General features: G+C 45.0%; 1 protein-coding gene across 4 annotated transcripts in view; it reads left to right on the forward strand.

Annotated features, from left to right (window-relative positions):
• Positions 1-21,509, forward strand: part of ITPR1 (inositol 1,4,5-trisphosphate receptor type 1) — a 147,719-nt gene that overhangs the window by 63,001 nt on the left and 63,209 nt on the right. For 3 of the 4 annotated variants that reach the window (XM_019620243.2, XM_019620244.2, XM_019620245.2), the window contains 7 exons: positions 949-1,200; positions 1,739-1,864; positions 2,539-2,667; positions 6,151-6,271; positions 6,903-7,087; positions 8,193-8,341; positions 9,273-9,384. In XM_019620243.2, the coding sequence (XP_019475788.2) occupies positions 949-1,200; positions 1,739-1,864; positions 2,539-2,667; positions 6,151-6,271; positions 6,903-7,087; positions 8,193-8,341; positions 9,273-9,384 (1,074 nt within the window). Of the gene's footprint in view, positions 1-948; positions 1,201-1,738; positions 1,865-2,538; positions 2,668-6,150; positions 6,272-6,902; positions 7,088-8,192; positions 8,342-9,272; positions 9,385-12,582; positions 12,610-20,442; positions 20,479-21,509 lie in introns of all 4 variants that reach the window. The other variant, XM_019620242.2, reaches the window with a different exon arrangement.

Below are 21,509 nucleotides of genomic sequence, written 5' to 3' on the forward strand. Positions count from 1 at the left end.
GGATTTTGGAGGCAAGCTGGCAGTCTGTCTGCATAACTAATGGCGTTGTTATTGGCCTCTTCGGCAGGGGGAGCTCGAGGACCAGATTTGTCAAGCTCTGGCCTCTGCATCAATTGATCAGAGATCTTCAGTACTTTGCGGTTCAGTTTAAAAATGGTTTTGTGAGCTTCTCAACGTGAGGTTGGGTTGGTGAAGGTGTTCAGCAGTCAGCTTTGACCACGGTCAGCAACTGCTGAGGAGGAAGGGGTTGCTTTCTGCCTCTTATCTAGCTGATGGCCCCACGCTCTGCCTGGAAGGCTGTCTGATCCCTACAGCTGTGGTCTTTGTAGTGCTCAGCCCCACAGCAGCTCTCAGTCTGCGTGCTGCCGTTCCCTTTGTGGAGTTACAGGAGAGCCTCAGTGCTCTGAAGCTCTGGCCATCCAGACCTGAAGTGTCAAGTTGATAGAAATCTTCAGTATGTGACTTAACATGTCACTTGCTAGCCTTGGAAAATTGATGGTGTTTGTTCAGAAGGGTGGAATTACTGAGCCTGGCAGCCCTCCCACCCGGCGTGCCCCCAAGGCATTTTTCTGAACAAAATGGTACATCTACAGCTTACTGCATTAAGAAGTCAGCTGAGGCAATATGTGTGAAACTAAAAAGTACAATGGAAAGTCACAAGCTTCTTGGCACAACTTCTGTCTGAGCAGTCAGTTGGGCTGACTTTGAAGTTCCTCAGCAGTTTAGAAGCGGTAAATTCGTTAAGAGAAAATGCCGTTTCTGAGCCCTGCGCCGTGTGAGGGGAGCACCAGAGGAACGCCCAGCTGACCTGGCGGCTGCACTTCTTTTAAGGTTCCAAAGAAGAGCTCATCAGGACTTGCACTGCAACAGCCCGCTGATTAGGGGAGGATGCTGTGGGGTGATGCCCAGGCTTTGATCTGTTAATGGAATATTTTTCTTTCTTGTTAGCTGGTGAACGCAGGAGAAGACGTCCTGGTGTTCTACAATGACAGAGCCTCCTTCCAGACTTTGGTGCAGATGATGAGATCAGAGAGGGATCGGATGGATGAGAACAGCCCACTGATGTACCACATCCACTTGGTAGAACTGCTTGCCGTGTGCACAGAAGGCAAGAATGTCTACACAGAAATTAAATGCAACTCCCTGCTTCCTCTGGATGACATTGTTAGGGTAGTAACCCATGAGGATTGCATACCTGAGGTGAGGGCTGTTTGGGGACACTGGCCGGCATGAATTTGAAATGTACTGACTTTGGCAAGAGAGATTTAATATTATTTAGTCCTTCTGCAGTGATAAAGGTGGTGGAGCAGGTGAGCAACAGCAGTGAGCTGGAAAACTGAATTCCTCTCCTAGTCCTGCTATAGACAACCCTAGTGACTCAGGATAGCTCAGTGAAATCCTTTTGTTTCCTTGCCCTTAACATGGGGATACGATGCTGTGCTTGTTTCTTTTATAGGGTTCTTGAGGCAGAGAAGTTTATGGAGTATGCTACTAAACTTGAACAGATGGTTCTGCAGAACTGGAAATGATTATAATGCTGACGTTTTGTCTGCAGTAATCCCAGTGTTTTTTATTGGATGATGTCTTGCTATTCATGGCATTAAATTTCACCAGTGCTTAAATAAAAGGAAGTTGAGCTGCAAATGATTTATGTAGCAGTTTTAATGTGACATTATATCCATTCACAATACTTCACAGGTTTTCATTTTTTAATGGTAATCTTTTTCTCCACTTTTAGGTTAAAATTGCATACATCAACTTCTTGAATCATTGCTATGTGGACACGGAAGTAGAAATGAAAGAGATTTACACCAGTAATCATATGTGGAAGCTATTTGAGAACTTCCTGGTTGACATCTGTCGGGTAATGATTTCTGTATCTGGGTACTGAATTGAAAAAGTTTAACCTCTGTAGCATATAGCAATAAATATAAGGCACAGTGCTGCTGCATCCAGGCAGTGAGTGCCCCCAGCTGCTGTGCCTTTTCACATTTATATTTGCCTTTTCCCCGTGCCTGTGGATTTCATTAGTCATATTCCATGGAACACATTAATATTTTCCTTTTTTTTTTATAAAAAAAAAAGCCCCACACCCTGCTCCTTTGTCTAATGCATTTTTCTGTTCTGCCACCTGGCTTGCTTATTCTGGCTGTGATAGCTAGTTCCTTCCCAAGCAATAGTCAACGTTTTTTGGCAGGTCAGAACCATTTTGTTTTTCCAAGCTTGGCATTTGTTTGTCCCTATGGCTTTCTGCCTGGGATTCCAAGTATTTCCCCATATGAAAGCATTACACCTTGGCCCTTCCTATCCTCCTAGCATATTTCTTCTCAGGAACTCTGTTTCTTCTCCTTACTCCTAAACATGCTCTATGCCAACGTATTGAAACAATGAGAGTGTTGGGGTCTGCCTTTGCACGTACTGGAAATACAAAGATGCCAGAATCATTCTGCCCTGGCTAGAATGATGCAGAATCAAACATCTCCTTATTAGTCTATTTTGGTTGAGCTGCTTCTGATCTAGTAATGAATTATCTTGCAGGCTTGCAACAACACCAGCGACAGAAAGCACGCTGACTCCATATTGGAGAAGTACGTCACAGAAATAGTGATGAGCATTGTCACCACTTTCTTCAGTTCCCCATTCTCTGATCAGAGCACTACTTTGCAGGTAGGAAAAAACTAGAGACACAGATGAAGAGATATATGTTAATCCCACTTTGGTTCTGTTACCAGCTCAAAAGAGACACATGGGTGCAGATATGTATTCTTTGTGGCCAAGGTGTTTGTTTTGAGGTAGAAATGGATAGAAGATTTTGTATATCAATGTACAAACTTCTTCTGTGAGAGCAGTTACACTTCATGAGTAAATTCAGTTCTCTGAAACCATATAGAAACTCTCTCCAGAGGGCCTACATGTCGTTATGAGGTTAGCATTTGGATGGCAGGAAAGAGTTGTGCAGAGCACATTGAGGAAAGAAGGTAAAGCTTCAGTGCCAAGCCTTCAGGATAGGGGGAGTGAAAGTTGCATTACAGAGGGTACAGGCTGGTGTATTCTATAAGGTTATACTTTCCTTTAAAAACAAAACAAAAATGCAAAAGCTCTGTTCTATTAAGCTGAATAACTTCTGGTCTGTAACAAAAGCATGGGGGAGAATTTGGAATGTTTGTGACAGCGATGGAGATTTCCTTTGTAGAACAGCAGTGTCAGGACATTGCCCTAATGTTTGTATTGCAGCACAATGATAACATCATTCTTTTATTCATAAATAACTTCTTGGGAGGAGTGTGGGCGGAGTGGTCAGGTGTCTGGCCGATCTCTCAAGTTTGAGTATGGTGATTGCTGAAACTTGATGCAACCTCATCATGCCAAAGGCAATTGTTCAGAGTGCAAACTCCAGGTTTGTAATTTAATGCAACTGGCAGCAGGTTAGGAAGCATCTTGCTTCCCAAAGGCAGCCATAAGGGGCATCTGCCAATTGACCGTGGCAGTCCCTCATCACGGTGTGAATTGTAAGCCTTTGGATCGTGGTGTGCTGCCTGGGTGACTGCAGGCTTCCAGGAAAACGTACACAGAACTGCTGCATGACTGCACGAGGGGAGGAGTTCTTTCTGTCCAATATTAGCAGTGTGTTCCTGCCCTCACTGAATCGGATGTGCAGCTGACCTGTGCCTGGATGACCAGTTTCCAACCTGATCTATTCAACTATTTTATATTCAACAGAGGTCTGCTTCTCAGGCCTTATTCAGGCAAGAAGTCAGTCACATTGAAAGCAGCAGAGCAGCATTTGAGCTGATGTCAAATGCTCTTTAATTGCCCGACTGTGTGCGTTCCTGTGAGAGCACTGAGAGCTGCAACAGCTGTGTTTGGGCTGAGCAGCTTTATTAGAGTTGTGTCTTAACCCAGGCAAGTCTGAGCAGTCCAGCGATTCATTTGCTTCTCATGTGACTTTAAAATGTCAGCAAGTATTGTACCATCAGCTTCCATAAAAGTTTGTCAGAATTTCATCAAAAGATAAGAAGTTGAGATCAATGGTTAGCCTTGTTCCCCAGGGCTCTGCCCTCCTCTCATCCCTCTCCTCTCATCCCAGTGTTGTATACCTTGGCTGTCATACCTTTAATTGTCATCTGAGAGAACAACATTTGAATACACTTCCTTATCATCACGTTAGCTATCTGATAACTTTATATGTCAGCAGGTTTTCTTCAGTATCTCGTTCACTCCTCTGTACACAGCGATTTCATCCCTCCTTACCATCTCAGCTGATAGCTCTGTCTTTGTCTTATCCTGGATTTGCCTTGCTTCTGTGTCTTTGAGTTAAGTTCTCTGTCTCTACCTTTCCCTGCCTGTCAACACTCTTTCTCACATCTGAGAGCTCTCCCACCAGAGGAGCACAGCCTGCTGGAGTACCTGGCTGGTGTACATAACTCCCCCAGGTGGGATTTTACCCTCAGATCTGAGATTCTGCAGAGCTCCCTGTCTGCATATAGGCAAACGACCTTTGTCGCTCAGCTTTGCCTTGCCTCTGGATTTGCTTGCTCCCCATTCTTCCTGCTACACCTTGTCCTCTCATTTCTTTTCATGCGAGCCTCTTCTTGTCTGATGTTCTTTCATGTTATGGCTTGTTGGACTTGAATTGTGCCTCCCCTGAGTCAGGACCAGCCTTGCTTGTTCAAGGAACACCTTGTACATCTATCATACAGTTCAAATAATATAAAATTAGGAGAACATAAATGTCTTTTCAAAGAACAACTGTCCAAAAATTTTCCTCTGTAACAAATACTGTTTAGCTTGCCTGCCTCCTAAGGTTGCTGCTGCCCGAGGCTTTCCTTCACAAGTGTTCTTGGAGGGATGTGGAACGTGGAATGAATTTCTTCTTTGATTTATGGACCTAGTTTGAGCAAATTAAGCAGCTCTGAAGCCTTTTAGACCAGCAAGTCTTTGGAAAGGAGCTGGAAGGACTGTCAGTGTCTGAAGTCCAGAAATGCAGATATATTCGGTGCCCGCAGAGAACAACACTATCTGCCTTGTTGCTGGTGTTTGGCTTATTTCTAGAAAGAATACTGGGTATTTGCCTCATAGTAATTCTTAGTTCTTTAATTTTGACTCTCCTTTTATGTATTTCATAGTGGTATCATTTAATGTATTGGTTTAATAGATTTAATCATCTAATAGATATGGTTTTTTTCCTTCTAACTCCATTTTTTTCTTACAAACAGACACAGATCTTGACCAGAATAAAAGAGGTATTTTTTCTCTGGTTCCTAAGTCTTGTGGGCTGTGCACTGTGGTGTAGTTCACATAGCTGCTAGACAGATGACATAGCTAATAGGTAGTGGGACGTGGGTATTCCCTCTCAGGAAGAGTTCATTTGAAACATTCTAAATGCTCTTTCTTCTCTAGGTAAAATAAACGAATTGCTATACAAAGTAATTATTATACAAAACCAAGTGGGGAGTTCTGATCGATACAGCTGGGATGTTGTAAAGATGAAAGAGCAAAGCTCATGTGCATTTGTGTGTCAGAGTAGCTCACCTATCTGCAGTGGAAGATCACCATGCAAAGTACAGGGCTAAAAACCACACGTTAATTTTGGCTGCTCTGTAACAACTGGTATTATTTACCACTAACTACTACCTATGTTCAAAATAACAAATACCCAGCTGGTTTCTTCAGTAAATTAGATACCAGGTGATATTTGAAGTGATGAGTTTTCAGCTCTGCAGCTGTGCTGTCGTTTAGCCAAGAGCCAAGTCCCATTTACCTGTGGGCCATTGAGTCAGCTGCTGGTCAGTGCTAAAGGAAGAACCTCCGTGTGCCAGGTTTGCTGATAACTCTGATTAAACAGATTAAGATTACTGCTTATTTCCTTTGCTTAGTCAGTCTTCATTTACTAAAGCTTTATGCCTTAGAAGCTGTCTATTTAATATTTCCCTTCCAGCCCTTGCTCTCACCCTCTCCGTTCGGTTGCTGATGGCGTGGTAGATATGCTGCCTATGCAGTACATTGTGTAATTAAAGGATGCAGACCAGCTGGAAATGAGTGGTGTGCAAGAAGCCATGGCTGAAGCTGGAAACCAGTGTTACCTCAAGTTGATTCTGGCACATCTCAGGATGATGTGATGCTTGATTTTTCTTTCGTCTTGTGTTCCAGACTCGACAGCCTGTGTTTGTACAGTTGCTGCAAGGTGTGTTCAGAGTTTACCATTGCAACTGGTTGATGCCAAGCCAAAAGGCATCAGTGGAAAGCTGCATTCGAGTGCTCTCAGATGTAGGTAAGACATGGATGCAATCAGATCTCAATGCTGCAAACACGGTCTTGTATTTGCTGCTCACGTGTCATCCTTCCCAAAACAAAGCTCAGCTTCTTGCTGGTGCAGTTTGCAGCTATTCAGAGCCAAGTCGCCCTGCAAAGCCAGAATTGTGCCGATGGATTGCCATGGCTGAGCAATAGGTGTTGTCACAGTAACCTGAAGTGCTTTCTTGCTTTAACCTGAGCTCTCTGTAATCCCGTTGATCTGTGACTGGGAAATGGTCCATCTGTAGTTTTGTAGCACTCCTCCCAGTAATTTGCTCTGCTTTGAGTAGCAAAAAGAGTAATTTGTACTGGATATGAAGCCAAATTCTGTTGGGTAGGTGCACGTGTGTGCTAGCATGGGATTAGTGTGTGTCTAAGGACGTACTCCTATTCACACAGTTTGAATAAACAGCTCAGAATTGTGAAATCCTTTAAAGTAGTGCTACAGGGAGGTCTGACCATTACACAGGGGCCATACATTGCATGGTTTAAAGTGCATACAAGGCAGATTGCAGAAAGAATTGCAAGCAGAGCTTGTCTTGTTTTTGCACTGACTGTGATACATGGGCAAAAGGAATCTGTTCTTACTGAACCTCTACTTGTTGCAGCGAAAAGCCGAGCCATTGCAATTCCTGTGGACTTGGACAGTCAGGTCAACAATCTCTTCCTGAAATCTCACAATATTGTGCAGAAGACTGCAATGAACTGGCGAATGACTGCAAGGAATGCTGCCCGCAGAGATTCAGTGCTTGCTGCTTCCAGGGATTATCGAAACATAATTGAAAGATTACAGGTGACTGTGCAGCACCCCTTCCTCCTTTGATAACCACCTGTGTATTGACATGAAAGGAGGAATTCACTAAGTAGAACAATGCTTGGGAATTGCCTAGTCAGAATGCTCGGTGGTTAACAAGTTTAGCTGATGGTGAATGTAATCCTGTGCATAAAATCAAATGTAGAGCATCGCATAAGGAAACAGAATTGAATGTACGCTTAATGAATAGAGAAGCTTTACTCCCTCAGGAGGGGATGGCATCTAAAGTTACTGGTACTTGAAAGATTCTTGTTCCACCATCTGTTAGGAATAAAGTATTCCTTTGGTTAGGGAGGACATTTTCACTGTCACAGCCTTCCAGACCCCTTGAGTGCATTGCTCCTTGTACACCAAGCAGTGAAAGGTGCCACAGACCTGCACGGAAGCACTGCAGAGCTTGAAATGAATGGGTGCATCGCTTTCCTGTGACACAGTTGCATCCAGAGTCATTTTCCTGAGGTGTGCTGGCATTCCCACTGTTTCTGCTAAAAAGTAACATTTAAAAATAATGCTTTGTGTTAGAAAATAGCTAAAACAGTCCCTATTTCTATGTTCAGACCAGTAAATGGTTCAGTAAAACCTTTTTCATAGTGAAGGAAATACATTATCTTAAACTATGTCTTTTTCCTTTGAAGATTCATCCTATGCTCGAAATCTTTTTACAGCAAACAGTGCTAACTAACTTTATGTTAATTTAGTACCTAATGTAAAAACTGTGCCCAGCCCATTCTCACTGAAATGGTTTGTCCCTCTCTATCCAATCCCCTCTGTTCTTTTCAATGCGATTAAACTTTTTCTCTCTGCCTTTGCATATATCTCAGTGTTTTCTGAGTGCTGAAGTTTTAGCATAAACATCCTTTTATTTTCACGTAGCTACAGCTTTCCAAACATAAGTGAAAGGGGAAGAATCCCATTTATGCATAATTTTAAGTGGTACTTCTTTTGTCAGTATACATAAGCATAACTATCTGAGAGTGTCCAGGCAGGACAGACCTAACTGTCCAGTTCCTCTTTTGCAGCTCGTAGAATTAATTTGTATATAACTATATACGTGTTTAATGTTTAACATCTCAATATATTCTAGGACATTGTATCAGCTTTAGAGGATCGTTTACGTCCTCTTGTCCAAGCAGAGTTGTCTGTACTGGTAGATGTGCTTCACAGACCTGAACTGCTCTTCCCAGAGAACACAGATGCAAGGAGGAAATGTGAAAGTGGAGGTTTCATTTGCAAGTAAGTTGTCCTGAAATCTGACGTGTTGGGAGGTTTTTAATATTTTGCTTTTTACCAATTTTCACCCTGTGCTCCATGGAGGGGTGCGTTCTTCCCCAGCTTTGTGCTGGTGTTTCTTGCTATGATAAACAGTGCTTGTGTTTGGGGGAGGGTAAGCTCCTGGTGTGGGGGAAAGACTGGTATGCTCCTAGAGCTATTATTGAGGAGTCTATTTGCTGAATTATATATAGCATGTATAAATGAGGATACAATTTTGAACTGACTCTCGTCTTCGACCTCAATGATGTTTGCGAGGCACTTGTCCTTGTAGCTCTTATGCTGGGGAACTGTGTCAAAATCAATTGTTATCTCATGCATCACATAACTCAGATGCCCAAGTTTGGAGTGAAGGAAGAGAAAAGATTACAGGGTCATTTGGAGGGCAGTTCAGGGCAAAATCCAGGTTCTCAGATCCACTCCTGGAGAAGTGGGTTATGTACAGAGATCACAGAAACCAGGTAACTGAGTAATTAATAAATGCTGGATAGAGTGGATTTCAAATTTCACTACTGAGGACAGCCAGTATGTTTTTAACAAAGTCGCGTGTGGAACAGCTTTTCTCCTTGCTGTTAGTGTTCCTTCTGAAGATTTATCAAGTCTTAAATTACATGGTGCCTTCCTCTGATTTCTTTCTGCCTGTAATCGGATGGTTTTTACCTGGTTCTCCTGCCTGCTACTCTGTGCATTTCCTTCACAGCTTCACCAAAGCCCATAGTGGCTTCTTACAAGTTGCTATTGAGAATATTCCCCAAACAGTTATATGATGGAGAGACAGAATTATGTTTTAATAAAACCCTGTTTGCAGCTTAAATTCAGTAAGAGAGCCACATATCTTATCCTACTTTTAGAATGCTATTATTAAAATGAACTGTAATTGATTGTTTACTTTCAGATTAATAAAGCATACTAAACAGCTGCTAGAGGAGAATGAAGAGAAACTATGTATTAAAGTATTACAGACACTCAGGGAAATGATGACCAAAGACAGAGGCTATGGGGAAAAGGTAATGTAATTGACAGTTTGTCATTCCATGTTCAACACTGCCTTTATTATTCAGTAAAGGAAAATAAACTTCTGGCTTCTTCAAGCTGTTTTGTATGTGTAAGCATTTCTGTGCTGGAAAAGGAACAAAAAATTTTTATTCAGCTAACAACTTCAGATAGAATTGGAAAAGTTAGCCTGGTTCTGTTGTTTTCTACTTGAAATTTGCAGGTTTAACTCCTAATTCTTGCAGTTGCTGACAATAGTTACCTTTCTACAATGAATATAACCTCTTTATCTGTTTTCTGGGTCCAGGTGACTCTCTTCGTCAGGTCACATACACTTGCAATAAGAGGATATTTAGTGGTTTGATTTTAATTTACATACATCTGAGTCACCATCTTGTGAGTTACAGATGGAAACTGTCTGTTTAGCCACCCCTGTATTTTCCTCTTTCTTCTTTGCCTTTCCTGCGTACAGTTCCTTTGTCTAGCTGAGAGGGATGTTTTCCTGTAGTTACAGACCAATTCTCCGATTTGGAAGCGTGTGTCTATGCCAGTTTGTTTGGGAATCTGCATGTTCCTGCAGTCCATTTCAAACTCCCAATCTCAAGCATCTCCTACGTTTTTTAAACAATCCAGCCTAACGACATGCCACACAGCAGGCACGCAGCACAGCCTCTGGGTGAACGTGCTCGCCAGGAGGTCAGAACTGGCAGCTGGGGCTGGGAAGCAGTGGTGTGGAAGGATGCTCCCTGCAGCTGGGAGCCTGTGCCTGTGAGCAGATGGTGTCTCGTGTCTGACGAGCACGTGCTGTAGGGTTTGAAGTTGTTGCACAGTGCTAGATTCACAGCCCAAAAGGCAAAAGCTTTAGAGCTCAGACAGCTTCATAATATGAATATTAACTGTTTGTAGTTATAGCTGCAGCTGTGAAGAAGGGAGAAGCTGTGAAGGCAAAGGAAGCTTTGACATCACCAGGTGAATGCCCACCTGGGATGGCCCAGACAACCTCTGCTTTGTCTGGTGTAGCTGGAAAGGAGGATGCAGGAGCAGAACACAGTGCTCTGCTGCCTGTTCAGCAGGGGGCAGAGACCTGGAGGAGCTGACAGAGCAGAGCAAACACAACAGGGAGGCTGCACGCATGTGGCTGTGCACGTGCACATGTGTGGGCTGCAACCCGAGTGCATCCAGCTGAGCACGCAGCAGGGCGGGATGGAGGGAGGCTGTTAGCAAAGTGCCCAGAGGGCAGGGATGGCCAGGGCGTGCTTCCTTCCCATGTGCTGCACCTCTCCAGATCCAGCCCACCTCCCGGCTGTGGCTGTGCATTTGTTCTGCAGTGCTGTGCTGCTAAGGAATCACCTTCACTTTGCTGTAGCAGTGTTTTTTGATAAACTCATTGACTTTGGGAAAGGGCCCTAATAAACTGCAGGGAAGAAACATGTATAGGTGGGATGAGAAAGGGGAAGCAGATCAGTAGGATGGGGCAGCTGCAGCTTTCAGCTTGTTTTCCATGAATTGTCCTCGTCTGCTCAAGTGTCAGGGTCCTGTGCTGTCATAACCCTCTCCCTGCAAAGCCCTGAGGCAATCTTCTGACCTCTGCTCAGCCTCTTGGTGCAGCTGGAAGTCTTCAGCCCCGATGTCCCTTTATGAAGATGTGCAGGATGGTGCAGGTCAGGTCTGGAAGGGGTTGGCTGCAGCCGGCACAAGTCAGGCTGCTCCAGCAATAGGGAGCTGAGCGAGGTGATTTGTTTTAGCAAGTGTTGGTGCTTGCTGATACTTTCTCGTACCCAAAGCAAGGGGATATAAAAGTTGAAACACAATCTCAGATTTGGTATTACATTTTGTTAGTGAATTTATCAGTGTACATTCTCCCATTAAAAAACAGCCAAGAGAGGCTCTTCAAGGTCGGCTGGTGTAATGTAAGTGGTGGACAATATATGTGAAAAAAATAAAAGCTTTGAGTTCTTAGTGCAGTATGCCAGTTGGTTTTTCTAAATGGAAATTCATTTACAAGAGTACCTTAGAATTTTACAAACAGACAAACAGAGGATGCAGTTATTGGGACACACCATTCTGTTGGAGAGTCCAACACAAATTCTCAGGCTTCCAAGTGTAGAAAATGCATTACAGCAGATCAGTTACATAATGCAAAATAAGAACATCCCTTGAAGTAGATCTCTGAATATGAGAAAGCAGCTGAGAGCTTACAGATAAACTGCTGGTGGTGTAGGACAGCTGCTGCCTGGGTGTGAGAGGTGCAACCATGGCTCTCCCCGGTGCTCATATAGCTGGATTTAGTCACCACTTAAGAGGCAATGCCTTTGGTTTTTCATTCATCCTGAAGCGTAAAAAGAAGGAAGAGAATCTTATTCTAAAGCTAGGAGGCCTAGAGGCAGGCAGCAGATGTTGGTGCTGTGAGCAGCCTGCCGACCATCCCACTGTGCAGCTGTAGGTGAGGGGTTACTGCAAGCAGTGCTCAGCAGCAGTGAAGATCAGGGCCAGCTTGGGCACAGCGTGCAGTTCTGCTGGTGTGCTGAGTGCTGCTCTTGCAACAGTCTGATTTATAGAAGGCGCCGCTCCTGCTCTCCCACTGAATCCTCCAGCACAAACAGTAGAAATGCTGCACCCTCCTGACCCGTGTGCTGTCCCTTCCGGAGGTGGAAGCATAGAGCACAGCGCTGCCTCATCCCATTAACTGAGACCTTCATTAAACAGCTGGGATTCCTCTGCAGCATGCAAAAAGCGTGGTGAGAGCACAGATGCACAGAAGCCTGTGGGAAGGCTCGAAGCTTTCCATATTGCTGAAGGCTCCTGCTCTTGGCACGCGCTCAGCGCTCCCGGCACTGCGGAGCGTACCGTGGTGCGTTCAGTGTGCTGAAAGCTCCGCTCCATTGACAGTGTAGGCTAGACCCACGTTTTTTACTTAGCTGAAACATGTCATTCATGCACCTCGTCCTGCTGCCTACCAGATGATGAGCTCAGCTCTCCAGTTGTTAGATTTCAGAATTCTGCTTCTGTTCCAAACTGGAAACCCAACTGCTGGGCTCCCAGCTCAGCTGCCCTCACACGCCTGGGGCAAAGCAATGCTGTGAAATAAGCATGATGTTGGGTTATGGTGTCAGTGTTAAATGATTGATAGGATCCTAATGTAAGATTTGTTTGTAATTATTTCTCTTACTAATGCTTGCTTTCAATTCTTCCCCTCTTTTTTTTCCCAGCAGATTACCATTGAATTGGATAATGCTGAGGTCTTAATTTTATTTCTCTTCTCCAGTGTTGTTTGTATGGTGTTTGTTTCTTGAGCAGCCTGTGACCTGTCCTGTTGTCTCCAGCACTGTATGCCTGTGTCAGTGCAGTAGTGGAGATCTCAGTCTGCCATGTGTCTATAATGGGAATAGTTACCAAAACTAATTCCATGTGTCACTGCTTGGATTATCAGTCTAAATGCCATTAGAATTCCTGGCAGTTTCCTGGTGCCATAGGAGCTCTCCTCAGGTCTGGGACCATCTCTGAGTGCCTCTGGAGCACTAACTGCTGTGAGCGCTGTCAAAGCATCGGCCTTCAGCTGCAATAAAGCACTGAAAGCTGTGGTCAGGTTCTGTCAGCTCTCTGGAAAGACAAATGTTTTAGTGGTGTTAGTAGAGGAAAGCAGAAGAAGCTGGGAGGCCGTGGGAGCAGCCCCTGCCTGAGCTGCGTGGCAGTGGGACGTGGCTTCTTCCCAAGGAGCAGCAGGAGGGCGGTGGGCACCGCTCTGTGCTGGCCTGGTGCAGTTGTTTGCAGGCAGGAAGGCTGTGTGTGGAGAAGGGCTTTCAGTTTTACTGAAATTAGGCTTTCTGAGGACTCCAGAGGTGGCATGTTTGGTGTAAGCTGCTGAATCTGAGCTGCCTCTGCTGCTGCAGCTTCCTCAGGCAGACCCAAAAAGTCAGCGTGGGCACAAATATTGGGATTCTTTTTGCATAAATGTATGATGCTCAGAAAGTGAATGGACTAGCACCCTATTGCACTGAACTGCCAGGGAAATAGAAGAATTTTCCTCTTTTTGTTTCCCGTGTTATCTCCCAAACCGACCATTTAGAGGCAACAAAATTCAGCCCTTTAAAATACAGTGCTGCTCCTGTTTATTCAGTGGAAGAGATGATGAACTATAAGGCACTTTGTGCAGAACTCTATTTGGATGCTGATCAGCTGCATTTATCTGGGTAACTTTTCTCTGAGGAGAACCACATCGTATTTGAAATAGCGACTACTTTTTAAATGAGATTTTTTTGCCCCATTTTACCTGGGGCATGCATACCAGCAATGTCTCTGTGAAAAATGATCCTGCTGGCACATAAACACCTCCATCAGGTGCTGAACCCCCAGGTTGTGCGGCGCATCCCAGAATAGCAGCAGCATTTCATCTTGGAGAACCTTCAGACAAAACCATGAATTGTTTAATTGCAAATTAAGTCATAACATGAAACTCTTTCTCAGTTTCTGGCTGTAATGCGCTGCCTTTGCCTGCAATAAATCAGCCAGAGCGCATGGAGCAATTTGGGATCTGTTCCTGAGGCTGCAGCATTGGAATGCTGTTGCTCTGTGGTGGAGCAGCTACTGGAAGGCACAGGTGTTGGGTGTGTGGGAAGGGGATCCGGCAGGGTCTGGAACCACTGGTGATTCCCAAAGGCAGTCCAGTGTTGCCTTTTTCAGCTTGTCACCCCTGGCAGTGGTACACGTGTGTGACAAAGAACACAGCAATCTCTAGTGTCAGCAGAGCTAATAAATGCCCTCCCTGCCTAACTCTGCAATATGTAATTTTTCTGACCAGCTGAAGTGCTGCTTATTTGCTCAGGGTAAGACTCCAGTAAAATAACTGAGGGCAGAGCTGCCTGATTTCAGAGGATTTCTGTGATGGTAGGAGCAGTCTGAGCTTCACATCCTCCTCCACTTGCTTCCTGCTGGGCAATTTCAATGTGGGGTGTTCCAGACTCGCTGAACCCCACAGTGTGAAAAGGTGCATGCATCTGTCACAGAGACTTGTGGCAGGAAGAAAACAGGAGCTGCAGCCCCTGTTAGCATTTGAGGGTGAAGGAAGGGAGTGCCTTTCTCAGCAGGTGAATAACTCTGGAATCCACCGTGGGGCAGGAAATCCCCTGCAGAGCAGGAAGGATCAGCAGCGCGGTGCGAGGCGTGCTGGCAGTGCAGGAGCGAGCAGTGCTTTGATCCCACTGCCTTCACTTGGCCAGGTTCTGTGCTCTCTGCTGAGGGATTTATCCTGAGATTGCTTTTTGCATTGCTGCTAGGAAGGAGGGACAGGAAGGAGCTGGAGTTCTCCCAAGGAGAACTGGTGGAGTTCCTAAGCTTTTGTAGATGTTTTTCAAGCTCTCCAGCATCCAGTACTGCAGCAGGATTCATGCAGGATTCTTCTGAGGAGAGGGATTACGATGCATTAAGAAGGAAAGAAATTCTTGCAATATTTCCTAAGATTTCAGGTTCCTGTAGAGCTGAAGGGATAGGGTCTGCATGAGACTGGCTTAAAATAAAGAAGAGGTATCTTAAGGTTGAGGAGAAACAAGATTTGCTTTGATAAAAATAAAAGCCACTGCAACCCGTAGCCAGAGCCTGGGGAGTGCTTTGCTCACAGCCTGCCCTGGGGCTGGGGCTCAGGCAGGGGCTGCAGAGCTTGGAGCCTCAGCTCTGTGCAAGTGCCTCAAGCAATAGAGATGAACCCCAAGGCTGGAGGCGGGCACGGTCTCTGTAAAAGCCCTTGGGCTGAGCCTTTCCTAATGTACTCCTCTCGGGGTTGCACTGCTGTGTTTTAATTTCTGGGGAAGCTGCCAGCAAGACCAACCTAAATTTTTCTTAAGTGCCACCTGGTGTGAATCTGTGCCCAGCAGTGATAACAAAGTTGTTGTGTCTGGTTACAATAAGCTTGCTTTTAATTAGATCCCCAGCCCATCAAGAAGCCCAAATCCAATGATAAGTGTGCGTTCTGCAGTTCCAAACCCTAGCTGTGAGCGCCAGGCTGCATCCTGGGCTCCCCTTGGCCCCAGTGGACGGCTGTGCTGCACTGAGTGCAGATGTCCTGAAGGAGCACGTGAATCTTGTTGTGGATTAAAAAGGTGAGAAGTCTGAGTGCTGACCTGCAGGTGGCATGCTCAGGATGCTGAATGTGACTGGGAGATGTCCTACTTTTTTTTTCTTTTTTTTTTTCCCCTCTCCCCTCCCAGCCACATTGCAGTGAACTGCTCCATTGGGCACCTGCCAACATTCAAGCAGCAGTTACATAAGAACAGCTTTTTTTCCTGGAATTTAGGCTCGCTGCTGATGTGTGACCTTCAGCAGTAATTGCCAATAAAGGCGGTGGAGCTGTTTACAGTGCCTCGGGTCCGTGGCTGCCAGCAGCCAACCCTGTGCCGGTGGCTGCGGCAATGGCTGCCCTATGGCCCCATGGCTGCAGTGGGGTGAGGACAGGCAGCTCCAGCACACTGCTGTGGGGCTGTGCCCCTGGTCCTGCCCCCATCAATGGCCTGAGACCCAGCCCAGCACCCACAGCAACCCGAGTTTCCATCTGGTGCTGAGGATGTTTAGGATTTGAAGGAAAATAACGGAACTGAGTATACCTCCTTTTCGTAAATTTAGTTTTTAATTCACTAACAGGCTGCCTAGAGAGATGTGGGCGTTCTATCCCTGGAGGGGCCCAAGGCCTGAGCTGCCAGGGGCACCCAGCCCACACAGGGGTTGGAACTGGCAAGTCCTAAAGGTTCCTTCCAAAAAACAATCATCACCAAATTACATCTTTAAACCCACTCCATATAGTTTTGAGGTCGTGTTTGTTTTTTGTTTTTTTTTTCTTCTTCACTTTGGTCTTAAGGTTTCACATAGGTGGAAAGGGAACTCAAAATCCTGGCACAAAGGGATGGACTGAAGTGACCTCCACGATGCTGGAGTTTATCATCAGTGATAAACTGTAAAGCTGAGCAAAGTGCACAGTATAGGCTATGTTGTGCATATTTCATTACTGAAATTGGAAAAATTATTAACCTCTTAATTGCTGAAGGGATGCATTTTTAAATTGTTTTCCTCGCAGGGAGAGCTTGTACCAAGGTCATCTCTGTGTATTTTGCTCTTAGACAGTGCTTCACTTGTTATGTCTCCAGGAGAGGAAATGCAGGCGCTCATAAATTTTTGTGGGCTGCCTTATATTTTTTTTCCTTCAGAGATCCTGCAATCTTTGGACTGTTTTTATTGCACAAACTGGAACTGGAATTGGTAAGCTCTCTGGAAAAGGAGACTGGAACACTTCTAGTTTGTAAAAATAACAAGAAAAAAATGGCACCATCATAATGCTTAATTAAAACTACTAATGCAGAATTTGTAGAGAAGGTAGAAATGGCAGATAAGGGAGCTGCGCTGCCCCAACTCTTCTTGGTTCTACATGGGAACAACGTTGGCCTTACATAGGAACTTAGCACGTAACCCATGCAGAGCTGTCAGTTATTTCTGAGGACTTGGAAGAACAGCGATGTAACTTGTTCTCTTGTCTGCTGTCGTGAGTCAGAATAGGTGGTAGAATGACAACGTTTTGCTTTTGCTCTGTGTGTTTCAAGTAAGAGCTGCACAGACGTATTTCACAGAGAGGACAGAGGCTCAGAAGAAAGAAGTGCGGGAAAGGACTGGCAGGGCAGTGCCTGCATCCAGCTGGAGCTCTGCCTGGACAGGAGCTGAGGAGCAGAGTTAGGGCAGAGAAAGCAGGGCAGTCGGCTGCTAAGTTCTATCTGACGTCTTTGCTCTATTTCTTGATACCTGGATGTCCAACCCAACTATCAGAGGCCTGAGTGACACTGATGTGTCTCTAGTTGTTTTTCCCCCTATTATTTCTTTCTCTGCCAAGTCTCTCCTCACCACTGCACAGATTTCAGGAGCAGAAGGCACTGCTCTGTCACTTAACCCAACGTCCTACGCAGCACAGGGCAGCTCCCAGTTCCTCCTGCACCATGCTATTAACGTGGTCTGCTCCACAGTGCTCAGCACTGGTCCTGAATGCTGCTCAGTACAGATGTTAGTTTATATTGCTCGGCACTCCTTGATCCCTTCCGTGTCTGGTTGAGAAATGGGACTGGAAACGACCCAGAAGAGATACAGCGTGGTTTGGAAAATTGAATCTACTTGTGCAAATTGCACGGCCCAGCGTTTGCCACCTGCCAGTCTTCTGAAGTTAGAAGTGTCCAGGACTGGAAGAGGCTTTCTGCTTTCAAGTATTTTGGGGTCAAAATCCTGAAGTTCAGTAGGGCTGAAGAAAAGAGGATCTGTTTTTTGTTTTGGAAGTGTTTGTCTGCGTGTGCTCGCAAATGTGCGCAGCCTTTCGTGATACAGCTGTTTTCCAGCCATTTTTAACCTAACAATGTGAGGTGTTCCCTATCCTGTGCTGCTGAAGCCATTATTTGGAGGAGACCCCATCTACATGAATGGGAATCTCTGCCTGCCTTTCAAATGTGCTTCAGGCATTTTCACTACTTCTGCCCTGCACTTTTACTCATTGTTGAGTTTAAAAAAATTAATGAGAAAAGCAATCTTAAGGCTTTAAACCTAAATGAAAGTCTGTATTTCCTCAAACCTATTTTCCTTTTTTTTTTTTTTAACCTGCAGTGCTGGGTGCTTGAATTTTTTTTTTTTTTTAAGCAAATGCAAATAAAACTTTCATACCTTTCTATAAGCAAGAAAGGACCAGAACTTCTTCCATATGTCAATAGGTTGAGATGTAACAAGTTCAGGCTTGAGCTGTCACTGCTGTGGTGGTTTCTGAGGTGGACACATCCACTGTTGAGTCAGATTAAAACAGCTCTGGGAAACACACGTGGCCCGTGTTGGGGAAATGGATGGTACAGGCATTACAGTCACCGACAGGTCAAATGAAATGTAATTCTCCTGTTATGGCTAATGATGAGTGGTTTACTTGCCAGCCTTGTGGGAATGGAAACTTAAAAGGAAGAGGGGTTTTTCTGTACAGCAAGTGGAAAGGAACTTTTACTGCTGCTGGTGAAAAGGCACGGCGTTGTGCCCTGCCTCTGCTGCTCATTGCATTCCAGCTGACAGCTCCCAGCGGGGTGCCCTGCAGCTCTGGGCCCTGTGACCCTTCCCAGAGCCACTGCATTTCTTCTGGGTGGAGAACTGAGGGATATTGAGGCATGGGGAGTTTAGCAAAATGAATGCTTCCATCTGCATTCCGTTTTCTTGTACAGCATAAGCAAACGCTTTGCTTTTGCAGTACTGAGGGTAGTGGAAAGCAGTGCGCAGTAGCTCAGTCATTCTTTGCTGTTTTAACCCATTTTGTCATGGAGAATAGTAATTTCAGTGTTTGGAGTGTATGTTCTGACTGAAAGATTGCTGAAGGCCATGGTAGTGTGAAATGATCATTGGAGCCCTGCCAAGGCCTGCGGTTTCTGCTTGCAGATGAGTTTGTGAGGCTGGTCCTGACACGCTGATCTGTGCACATGTGCTGTCTGGGCTGAAGTGGGAAGGTGTAGGAATTTGTCCTTCAGTTTAAGTTGGGAAGATCAAATTGATTTCGTGCTCATTCTTCATCTCTGCTGATTTTCAGCCCCAAAGTGTACATGCAGGTTTTATTAACTGGGGATCATGGTATTAGCCTGAGCATTAGGGAGCTTTTGTTTGGAACCTGAAATCCAGTTGTAGTCGTGTCCACTTGGCCTCCCAGCTTCTGTCTCCGTTGGAAGGAAGGTGCCCAGTTTCCCTTGCAATCTACGTGCCGTTGCTGATAACCCATAAAGAAGGAGGTGGTTTTTGCTCTGCCGCAGAGCAGGTTGTGCTGATGTGCCCAGACTCACTAATGACTCGATGTAGCTTTCCCAGTATCCAGTCTACAAGCAGCCAAGGGTGTGCTCAGTGGAGCGCGCTGAGCAGGAACTGTGTGTTCCTCTGCGCAAATGAGGGTCTTCCTGTTAACTTTTGGTCCTCTGGCTCAAGTACTCCATGCTCCAAGTTAGCCAAGAAAGAAATGGTTTGCATGCTTGTGTGGTTTCCAAGAGAGGTGACAATGCAAGGAAGCGGTGTACCAAAGGCTGTGCAACGGAGCCAGGAGGAAAGGCCATTAGGAGCAGAACAGAGAGTGGTTCTTCCTGCCAAGGAGCCCCTGCACACGGAGCAGAGGAACGGCTCACTTCACTGGCTCCCTCCTGGGAAGTGGGATCTCGCCATATTTAGGCTTTGGGATCCCAGCAGTTTCCCATCCTCTGCTGTGTGTTTCCTAATTACAGCGGATGTCAGGTTAAAGCCCTGCAGCTGCTCTCCCAGGCTGTGCCCCATTTGTCTGTCTAGTTTGTGTGCCCTCTGGGCAGATGGAGCAGTCAGCAGCGGGCTTAATTGGGTGTTGGTGCATCATCAGAGCCTGATTTCTTAGCCTCTCTTCCTGAGAGGTTAAATCAATTTACCCACTATTAAGCAGGCAGTTCCATTTGAGTGCTCAGGTCTCTGCTGTATGTCTAAGTTCCTCTAGATGAAAGTTGCTTGTCTTCATTAATGTTTCAATGTGATCAGTGTTTTAATTTTGAGAAGTTGTTGCCATTAAGCTTTATATTTCATTACTTGTATTTGGTACTGCGTTGTCTTTTATCTTAGGAAAAGTACGTTTCTAGGTTAGAATCCAGTCTCCTAGTGATGTATAGCACTTGCTGCTTCCCACTAGGGATGCATGCACTGTGTTCCCTGTGATGCGTGTGCTGTTGTTCCCCATGTGCAAGCGGCAGATCCCGTGTGTGCAGTGTGAGCACGCTGCCCAGCAGCGCAGTTCTGGGTTGAGTGCCTGTGTGCACCTGCAACAAAAGCTTTTAGCTCATGCCTTTGTGCTTATGCAAAGTAGTTTGGGATGTTCAAAGTATACCTGCTCCATTTTCAGAATTTAGGAGCATGGTGGGTGGCTGGGAGGGTGTACATGATAATTATGCCATAATTCATTTGTGATGATTCAGGTGCAGTTGAGTGGCTTGCTAGTTCTCTTCCACTAAGTGTTGACCACTAGATTTCTGTAGAGATGAAAGACTCTTGAAGAATGACTAATTTTTCTGCATTTTACTTTCAAATAGCTGCCGCAACCTCCAGAAGCAGAAAGCTCCGTAGAGGTGTGTCACCCACCCATATTTGTGCAACAGGCAAATATTGGTGTCTTGAAGTAGTCCTGGTGGAGTGTCTTGTTGCTAGAAAAAAACTGTGAAATGTGTGTTTAAGTGGTGTAGACAGTGAAAAGTATGGTTGGAGTGCTACAGTCTGGTACAGCATCAGCAAGATAGTCTGAAAATACACAAAAGCATGTAAAGAAGTCCCAAATCTTTTGTTCCTGGATGAAGCCAGGGACCCAAAGGACAAGCAGTTTAATGTATCCCGGGTAGTGCAGGCCTATCAGCTGTCGATCTCATGCTTTTAATAGAGGGGCTCTTCAAGAAGTATCTGCAAAATCCTCCCTTGTTAGCAGCTGAAGACTTCATTTCTGTGATTCCTTGTAAGGAATTTTGTTTTCCCCTTATCTCACTTTAAAACCTCTGATAAGGAATTGGAGCTGACAAAAGAAGTTAGCAGAAGTTTCACAATTCCAGAGCAGCCTGGTGTCCTGTTTGAAGGCCACAGTGAAACAATTAATGGTCCCTTCACTGCATGAAGATCCTCAGCTCTTTAGTGACCTGCTGTAGGCACGTTTTGTTTTTGAGACATCCCAGCATCAGCTGGGATGATAAGACATAAACATTTGTGAGATCTAGATCATTTTGGAATTAGTGGGATGCCCAGACGTTACATCAGTAGATTTTACATCTGGATCCTTTATGAGTGCAAATCCAAGTGAAACAATACGGAAGTCTTAATCTAGGAGTATGTTGATTCTCTGTTTGCCTTTTGAAATTACAAAGGAAAAAATGCAGACTGTGATGCTTTAAACCTTTGTATTTGCAATTTTTGTGGAATTGTGTTTAAATCTAAGTTGCAATTCTCAATGGTCACAGAACGACTTTGAGATGCTTGGAAGATGGCTTCTGGTTTAAGATGGGTCCTTGCATAGCGTGGTTTCAGAATATATTAGTTTTTTCAGAATGCTTTAAAGCAACAAGAACTTGAATGTATTATTGCTTTACAAAGTGGAAGTTCCGATCTGTACTAAGTT

This window comes from Meleagris gallopavo, chromosome 14, assembly GCF_000146605.3.
Source record: "Meleagris gallopavo isolate NT-WF06-2002-E0010 breed Aviagen turkey brand Nicholas breeding stock chromosome 14, Turkey_5.1, whole genome shotgun sequence".
In the NCBI taxonomy this organism is placed as follows: domain Eukaryota; kingdom Metazoa; phylum Chordata; class Aves; order Galliformes; family Phasianidae; genus Meleagris; species Meleagris gallopavo.